The 9,747-nt window shown below is 36.6% G+C and overlaps 1 protein-coding gene across 1 annotated transcript; it reads left to right on the top strand.

The window, feature by feature from the left end:
* The first annotated feature begins 472 nt into the window (after positions 1-472).
* LOC125479865 (kinesin-like protein KIN-UA) lies at positions 473-9,747 on the top strand. Its single transcript, XM_048589983.1, has 19 exons — positions 473-1,072; positions 1,765-1,865; positions 1,956-2,078; positions 3,217-3,402; positions 3,503-3,724; positions 3,859-4,015; positions 4,351-4,500; positions 4,879-4,967; positions 5,166-5,369; positions 5,634-5,780; positions 6,066-6,197; positions 6,290-6,421; positions 6,784-6,919; positions 7,026-7,118; positions 7,815-7,940; positions 8,054-8,179; positions 8,730-8,873; positions 9,092-9,220; positions 9,303-9,747. The coding sequence occupies exons 1-19, from the start codon at positions 865-867 to the stop codon at positions 9,518-9,520; spliced, it is 2,823 nt and encodes a 940-aa protein (XP_048445940.1). The 5' UTR covers positions 473-864; the 3' UTR covers positions 9,521-9,747.

Here is a 9,747-nt window from a genome sequence, read left to right as displayed (position 1 = left end):
ATAAACTTTATTTTAAACATATAATCTAACGTTTAACAAGAAATCATAATCCAACATTCAACATATAATCCAACATTTATGTTGCTTCACGTTTTCAGTTTTTTTTAAAACTCATTTTTGCTACTTCACATTTTCAGCCTTTTATTACCCAAAACTGTGAAAATAAACTATTTTTAAGTGTTTACCAAATACTTTTTAAGCTCAACTTTTTTTGATACCTACTTTTTATAAAATCGCTTCAGTAGCAAACCAATATGAAATCTGGTGGGTGTTAGTGGGGTCAGTTTAGTCAATTCATTGTGGTTGGCAGTTGTTGCAACTTGTACAAAACAAAAGGAAGGGTATTGTCGTACTTTCCGCCTTAAATCCCAAACGTAATGACCAAAATGTTAGGCCCACCAGAAGATGTGACGGGGCCATCACTCTCACTTTATTCACAAGTAAACGAGGTCAAGTACGTACTCTCTCCCTCTCTCCCCCAGTGTCCCTCTGTCCGCTTCGATTGAGGAAGCAAAAAAGCAAAGCGAAAGATTAAAAAACCCCGGATTTTTCTGACTCGCATCCCACACGATTTAGCTCCAGTACCACTTGAAAAAGCACTCACTAAAACTACTACTAATCTCCCACACAAACTGCCTTCTTCAAATTTGAAAACCAACCTGGGGTTTTCTGGGAACCTTTCAAATTTGAAAACCTTGCACCTGGGTTTTTCTGGGAATTGTTCAAATTTTGAAAACTGCCACTTTGGTTTTTCTGGGTTTTCTCCTGGGATTTCAAAGATAGCACCTTTTCGTGTGTTATTTCCCTGCCCCTTTGTGACCTGAAAGATCCATTTTTCAAGCTTCATTGCTGGTTTGAATTGCAATGGCGGCGTCGGGCGGGTATAATTACCGATATGGCAGTCAGAGGGGTGCTTTGAGGGTGGATAGGCCTCTCTCTGTAAATTCCAATCCCAAGTCTTCTGTCAAATCCAAGTCTTTGCCTGCTTCTGGGCCACGCCGGAACAGCACCGGCTCCACTGGCGGCGGTGGCGCTACTGGAGCTGCTGCTTCTAAGAATGATAATACAGGAGGTGAGGAATTTTGGGTTCTGCTGGATTTTGTGGTTTGAGATATTGAGGACCTTATTTCTTGTTTTATATTTTCCTAGTTGTGATAGGTATTGTGTGTGAAAAATATGTGATTTAATTATGTACTGATACTGGCAATCTGTATTTGCATAGCTATACAAGCAAGAAAAGTACTTCCACAAAGTTAAACAAATAAAGTTGCCGAATTCAAATTTCACTTTCTGAGGATGGATAACTTTTTCCAATTTTTTGGAGCCAAATTCTTTTCAAATTAGGGAGCATTTGGTTGTTTTTTAATGAATTGTGGTACTCCACATGAATCAAGTATACAGAAATACTTTGGTGATTAAAAAAAAAATGAGAAATAAATTATGGAGTTATTGAAGGGGATTTTGTTTTATGCATGATTTATGTGTGGAAAGCTCAAGCCCTTTTATGGTCCTTTGTAATTGAGTTGTAAATTCATTTCGAATGCTAGGTTAGTGAAAATTAATTGTCCTTTTCTTTTGTTAGTGTAAATGCTAATCAGTAAACTCTTACATCGCCACTAGCATTACTTTTCCCAAATTGTCATTTTTGTTCATCAAAAGAGGTTCCTAGTATGAATTCCTTTTCCTTTCCCATAATTTAGGAATTTTAGATTCTTAATTCGTAGTTGTTCATTACTTCGTTTGACCTTGTTTTATTGGGTATAGTTCTTGGAAGAGTTCGAGTAGCTCTAAGATTGCGACCACGTAATGCGGAGGAAATGGTTGCAGATGCTGATTTTGCGGACTGTGTAGAGTTGCAACCAGAGGTATCCTGCTTATTTTTAATTGAGTTACAGCTTACTATCTTACCGTTGTTTTATGGTCACGGATATTAAATCTGTTTTGCTCTATTTCAGCTAAAAAGGTTGAAACTTCGGAAAAACAATTGGGACACAGATACTTATGAGTTCGATGAAGTGCTCACAGAGTTTGCATCCCAAAAACGTGTTTATGAAGTAGTGGCAAAGCCTGTTCTTGAGGTGCATATGCGTTAAGCATTAGTTTCCTTCTTGTACTCATTTAAAGCTCAATTTTTCCCCTTTTAAACTGTGCTTTGGGAAGTTTATTATGCTAAAATTTTAATATTGGGAAAACTTTTGCTAGGCATTTAGTCTGTTCCAAGGGTCCACAAAATCTGTAACATTGATCTTACTGAAAGTTTTTCTTCTTCATCTACTTATGTTTGAATCATACTGTAAAAAATATCTACTTTTAGTTGTCTGTAGCTACTAAATATTTTGAGAGAAAATATTATGCTTTTATAGTTAAGAATGTTATACTTCTACTTGTAGCTGGTAGAATTTATCGTTACCGAATATTATGTTGGAAAGTATATTACCCAAGCCTTAGATACTGGAGTTAAGAATTTACATAAGCTTGTTTTTTGTTTGTTTAGGCATGCTTGTGTTTGTACGAGGATGATACTTGAATTTGTTTACTTAAAGAATAACCAAATTATTATCGGAGAAACTAAAAGCTAACACCCAAGCACCACTTGACTGTGTGCATAAATGTATAATTGAAGAGTCTCTTAAGTTTTGGGGAGATCATGGGCATATGTGTAGGTCTAGAAAACAATTCCTAACTTGTGGCTATCTCTTTTGGGTGCGTATTCATGTTGTCACACATGGTATCAGAGGGAACTGAGCCTATTGGTTCATGTGGGTTTGAAGCTTTCAAGGCTTTAGACTGCACATGAGTCAGTCGTTGTGTGTGGGATTGAGGTTGCCTTGTCTCAGTATGTAACTGGTTTCTCTTCTGCCAAGGACACCAGCTAAGGACTAAAGGGGGAAAGTTGTGCTCTAAATGTCAATTGGGGAAATTTGGGTATGTATGCAGGTCTTCATAATCCAATTACCTTTCCAGACATTTGGGTGAGGACTTGTGGTGTTACAACTATTGTCCCAAATTTTTTTTTGCAGGTGTTAGGCAATAAATACTTTATATCATAGCAGTCCTTTCATATGTTGGGAGTGTATAAGCATATATATGTTTCTATGCTTATATATCTATATTTATGAATATACCTATTCATACTAGTAAGAAGCTCTTGTTTTGCTTTGATGTTTTGTGGAAGTTCCTTCAAGTGATATGCCATCTTGTAATTTCCTTCACCAGAGTGTTTTGGAAGGTTACAATGGAACGGTCATGGCATATGGTCAGACCGGTACAGGGAAAACATATACTCTTGGACAACTTGGAGAGGAAGACACTGCTGCTCGTGGAATAATGGTTCGTGCTATGGAGGATATTTTAGCAGATGTATCTCTGGAGTCCGATTCTTTGTCAGTCTCGTATTTGCAGGTAGTTTTCCTTCTGAATCTGGTGTTAGTAATAGGCTTATATATCAGCAGTATTGTTGGTTTAAAGATTTCTCATACTCGTTCTTTTTGCTTGTATACAGCTTTACATGGAAACCATACAGGACCTACTTGATCCTGCTAATGACAACATTTCTATAGTGGAAGACCCAAAGACCGGTGATGTCTCAGTACCAGGGGCTAGCTTAGTCGAAATCAGGGACCAGCAGAGTTTCGTAGAACTACTAAGATTAGGGGAAGCGCACCGCTTTGCTACAAATACAAAATTGAATACTGAATCTTCCCGCAGTCATGCTATTCTGATGGTCAGTCATTTGTTTTTCCTGTTTTGCTATGCTTATGTCTGTGAAAGTGAATGGAATTCTAGATTTTATAATTGGTTATGTTGTAGCATTATAATTGGTTATGATCTAAAAGAAAGGGGTATCAAATGGTACAGGTAAACGTCAAGAAGTCTGTGAAGGGAAAAGATTCAGCTCTTTCAAGCCAAAATGGGAACAATTCTCACATGGTAAAAAGTCTAAAGGCTCCTGTTGTTCGAAAGAGCAAGCTGGTTGTAGTGGATCTTGCTGGTTCAGAGCGCATTGACAAATCAGGTATGGGCATGATTTGAATGGAAGGAGATAGTAACTGTTTCCCTACTTATGATTGACTGACTGTACCTTTTTTTTTTCCCTAATACAGTATTTTGTTCTTGAGGACAGATAAACCTCGTTTTAAATCCTGAAATAATTATCACAGAAAATTTAATCCTTTCTTGCCATAAGCTTAGGGTTTGTAAACCAGCCATTGTTTAGGAATGGCTGGGGATGGGATTGGCGTATTGTGGTAGAGGTGCAGCTGTGTTACATACTCATTTTCTCTATCGTACACATTTTGTTTATGGGGGCAGGTCTGATATTGGTTTTTTTGTTAATCTTTCATATGGCAGGAAGTGAAGGACATACACTAGAAGAAGCCAAATCAATCAATCTCTCCTTAAGTGCACTGGGAAAGTGCATTAATGCATTGGCAGAGAATAGTTCACATGTTCCAGTTCGAGATTCCAAACTCACAAGATTGCTTCGTGATTCATTTGGAGGTAAGATGCATTAAAATTTGCATTTAGCTTTTTCTTGTTACACAGTTTTGACTCTGTTTTGTATTAAATTTTATTAGAATATGCTATCTTCATTCATGTGTATGCGTTTAGATTTTTTGCATTGGTATCTTTGAGTATGATTCTTGACCTTCTCAAATAGTTCAGTTCTGTTTCGAATAGATAAACAGGAGTCAGGATACAGAATGGATTAAAAGACACATGTCTGTCAAAGATGGATAAATAAATAATAAGTGAAGCGTTGCATTATTCTATGCTGCTTTTTGACATAACAAATACAGAAAAAAACTCTTACATGAAGCAGGATTGCAGTATATCACATTACAACATAATATGCTTGACAACTGTAAATTCCAACAGGCACAGCAAGAACTTCACTGGTTGTTACTATTGGTCCATCCCCACGTCATCGAGGAGAGACAGCTAGCACTATTATGTTTGGACAGCGGGTGGGTTTCAAAGTCACTTCCTTGTTTCTTTATACTTTGAATTTGCCTCTCTAAACGTAAATTTCTGCCAAATAGTTGGTTTTATCTGTATGATCAAATATCACTGACAGTGGAAAAAACATGGAAATACTTTGCGCAAAATATACGTGTTATGCATATCTGTTATTTGGAAGATGCTGAAACCTTTTTCCTACTTAGGCTATGAAAGTGGAAAATATGTTGAAATTGAAGGAAGAATTCGACTACAAAAGTTTGGCCAGGAGGCTAGATATACAACTAGACAAAATCATTGCAGAACATGAGAGGCAGCAGAAGGTATTTGAGGATGAGATGGAAAGAATAAGCATAGAAGCACAAAATCGGATCTCAGAGGTTGAAAGGAACTACACAGACGTGCTGGAGGTAAATTTTTTTCTGATATTTGGAAAGCTAGTAACCTTTCATACAGTATACACTTTAACATGTTTTAGTTACTGATTTTATTAAAAGTACTGTGGCTTGTTATTGCAAATGAAAATATAGCTGATGATATTTGTTTGCTAAGCAAAAAAGAAAGAATTTATTTTATTGTCTGCCAGCCTTGAGTGTACATATGAGCGCACGTATGCTCATTTTTTCCCCAAAGAATGTTAATGCTTATTTAAATCCATGTTTTCCTCCTTGTAGAAGGAAAGATTGAAATATCAGAAAGACTATATGGAATCAATAAAGAAGCTCGAAGAGCAGTTGGTGATGACTCAGAGAAAGCATGGTAGTGAAAAAATCACAAATGGACATGAGGATGATGGCTTTAACGTGGCATCAAGCAAAGAGGTACTATGGTCTAAACTCTAGGAAACAATGATATATATGTTTGCGCTATTCCCTTGTCAATAATTAAGGAAAAATTAGTATCCAGTTCCTAGTTATTAATGTTCATTGACTCAGAACTTATTTATTTTCAGATTTTAATTGAAGTCCCTAGCATTACTGTATCAATGAATTTACGTGTCAGTTTTAGTAATTGATTTAGGGTTTTATTACTCATACCTTTATTAAACTCCCTGAAATGGTTGTGTTCAATTTGTTGAAGAGTATTAACAGTTTTATTGTACATAGAGTTGCAGGCTGCATGTTGAGGAAATTGATGACCTAACAAAGTTGCTCCAGAAAGAGACTATGCTCAGGAAGGCTGTTGAGGAGGAAGTGCATAATCTTAAAAGTCAATTGACTCAGTGGAAAAGGTCAGAGGTGCGTTATAACTGACATAATAATTTTATCTCATATAGTCAGTCTTTGACATCTTTTTGGTGTTACATAGAGAAATTATGTTGATGTTCTAGGCAGCTGGAAAGTCAGAGATCTTAAAGCTTCGTAAGATGTTGGAAGATGAGGAACATCAGAAGGAGAAACTTGAAGGAGAAATAGCAAGACTACACAGTCAGTTGTTGCAACGAAGTTTTGAAGCTGATGAGGTATGCTGCATGTATAATTTATAAGTATTTTGTTGGAATCATTTCTATTTGCTTCGCAAATTGAACATAACCATAATGAATTGGTCAACATGCTCCATATTGATATTCCTAGACATTCACGTTTGCGTATAACACAAATCTGAAATTTTGAGACGTCAACTCTCACAAAGATAGTGAAGCTGAGAGCTGTTAATTTTGGAAACTGAACTAAAACTCTCGGCATATGAGGAGGCCCAATGGATCCCTCTGCTCATTTATATTTTATATATGTCTATTTCATTATGCATTAAATGGGCCCGTTTCAGGCAAGTCATGTGTCCGCATAGTCTTAAAACCTGCGTTTAACGGATATGCTTTTGTAGACAAGTCAACAACTAGACAGGAGTGGGGCTGAAAAAATTGGTGCTCTTGAGTCCCTTATGACTCAAGTTAGGAAACCGCAGCTTAAAGATTCAGGAAATGAGGAGAAGGCCTCGATAGCAAAACTCTTTGAGCAAGGTTACTAACTGTTCCTGTGCTAACTTATTCTCACTTCATGGTAGATTTTTTTAAAGTGAAACAATCATTCCTCTTGTTTATTACTAACAAAAGGAAATATTATCAGTGGGATTGCAAAAGATCTTGTCATTGCTTGAAGCAGAAGATAATGATGTGAGGATTCATGCTGTTAAAGTTGTAGCAAATCTTGCTGCTGAAGGTCAGACCTTTTTTGTCTTCCTTACACCGATACTGTAATATCACATAATTGTTAGTTTTTCAAATCATTCACGATCTTCATTTTATAATTATTTGCTTATTCTTGGAAAATATAGTTGGGTGTAAGCTGCGGAACAATGCTTCATATTGAGGGTATAGAGCTGCTTTCTTTTTTCTTTTAGTTTCTGTTGTTTGTTGTGGTTTGTTTGGAATCAATGGCAAGTGCAAAGGAAATTAGGCGATACTTCATGATATGATTGTATTAAACGGCAGTCGGTTTTAGAAGAGAGAATTGAAAAGAATAAAAAATGCTTAAAATGATATAAAGGAATTATTGGTTGTATCTGGAATCCAATTTTCAGTTCAGTATGGATAGAAGATCCTCTTATGTTAATATAAAAGACAAGTATGGTAAGCTACCAATATGGTGATGTGAAAAGCTGGGATGAGATGGTATCACGCGGTCACATTTGATTACGTACATTCTGTTTTCTGTTTTTGCACTAATTGCTTAATGTATACAATTTCTTTCCTTTATTTTTTTGGTCATGTCTTACTTGTATATGATTGACGTGGGTTAGGAATGCCATGTTGAATAAAGCTGTACCTCGATATCTGATATTAGCACTTAATATCAATATTTTTAGAACTCACTGCATCAGCAAGCAATAACACGTACTCTCCTCCTAATATTCAGAAGCAAATCAGGAGAAAATCGTAGAAGCTGGTGGTCTTACATCCTTGTTGATGCTACTTAAAAACTCTGAGGATGAAACCATACATAGAGTTGCAGCTGGTGCAATCGCAAATCTAGCTATGAATGGTATAAACTTAGAGTCCACAAATTCATAATTATTAGAATATGTTACAATATTGGCTGAGAAAATCACCGGTCTCTAATTTGCGCTGTAATTCTTCATTGGTGTTTTAAATCAGAAATCAACCAGGAGCTGATTATGACTCAAGGGGGAATTAGTTTGTTATCTATGACAGCAGCCAACGGTGAAGATCCCCAAACTCTTCGAATGGTTGCTGGAGCCATTGCTAATCTATGCGGAAATGGTAAACTTTCTGACGTCTTTGTGTTCAATTCCTTAACGATATCCTAAAAGTAATCATCTTTACCTGAAATGAAAGCTCATGAAATCGATTTTCGAATTTAATGTTCTTCTGTAGCTGCAATTAGTAACCTTACTCTAGATCAAAGTTAGTCTATACTTGCTGGACACCATGGTAAAGCTATCTTGTATTCTCATATTGAGGGGTCATAATTCATTTAAGTGCTTGTGGTTGGGTTAGTCAGATTAACTCAAAGAAGTAAACGACTCACGAAAAGATTGATGTAGTAGTTAAGGTTTTTCCATATGCTGTTACTAATAACGCTTAACTTTTAAGAGGTTATAATTACATCAAACTTCATCCAAACTAGGTTTTTGGATTGTGGCCAGTCCATCTGTTGCGATAGTTGTAAACCATGTAACGAGTTCGGAAATGCAGTTTTACAATTGCATTAATTCCTTCTTGAAGTGCTTGTAGTGGTGTCATGAAATAAAAGCTAATTTAAGTTAGTCTACTCTGCTGTTACTGACAAAAATGAAATTGCATTGCTCAGATAAATTACAGAATAAGATAAGGGGTGGTGGTGGCATCAAGGCGTTGTTAGGAATGGTCAGATGTGGACATCCTGATGTTCTTGCACAAGTTGCTCGAGGAATAGCGAACTTCGCAAAATGCGAGTCTAGAGCATCTACACAAGGTAAAGAGGCATTGGTTCATGGAAATGTTCTTCCTGTGTGTCTGAAAAAAGTAGTCCATGCTTATGAATTTAATCACTCGTTATCACCGTCCATTACTTAATAAATTTGTTTGCTTCTGTTGATAAAAAATTGTTTTATGAAGAATTCATGAAAGCATATATAGTTTAATCATCATTTGGACAGAGTTAAAGTGGTTATTACCTTTATTTCATTGTAGGTACCAAGACTGGAAAGTCTCATCTGATTGAAGATGGCGCACTTGCGTGGATTGTACAGAATGCTAACAATGAAGCCGCGCCAATCAAACGCCATATTGAACTTGCACTCTGTCATTTAGCTCAACATGGTAAGCTGTCCTCTTCCTCGAAACATTATGATACAAGCTAATCTTCTGCTAGAATGTTTGCTCACACTGTCTTCTTTTTCAGAAGTGAATGCTAAAGACATGATCACTAGCGGTGCCCTGTGGGAGCTGGTCCGCATTTCCCGAGATTGTTCACGCGAAGACATAAGAACTCTTGCATATCGAACACTAACTTTGAGCCCTACCTTCCAAGCTGAACTAAGGCTAAAGAATCATCACATAATGGAAACAAATAGGCAAAATGCGAGGATTAATCCCAAGATGCAGCAGCAACAAGCATGAACACTTCGGCCAGCTTGTTCCTCAGGAAGTCGCCATTAAATTAGCCTCGCGTTTACTTTATGGTCCTAAAATTTAGTTAATTACACACGAAACTCTAATTTGTTGATCTACTTATTGTCAATTAGTTCATGTTTCTGCCGAACATCGCACTGTAGCTTCTAACTACTTTTTATATTGATTTGTATATGAAACAAATAGGCAAAAGAAACTAACTTGTTTTTTGGGCA

This window comes from the organism of the source record quoted next, unplaced genomic scaffold (genome assembly GCF_019419815.1).
Source record: "Pyrus x bretschneideri cultivar Hongxiangsu unplaced genomic scaffold, Pyrus_bretschneideri_v1 Contig3, whole genome shotgun sequence".
Taxonomy (NCBI): Eukaryota; Viridiplantae; Streptophyta; class Magnoliopsida; order Rosales; family Rosaceae; genus Pyrus; species Pyrus x bretschneideri.
Note: the sequence above shows the minus strand (reverse complement) of the source record. Positions and strands in the feature narration are given on the sequence as shown.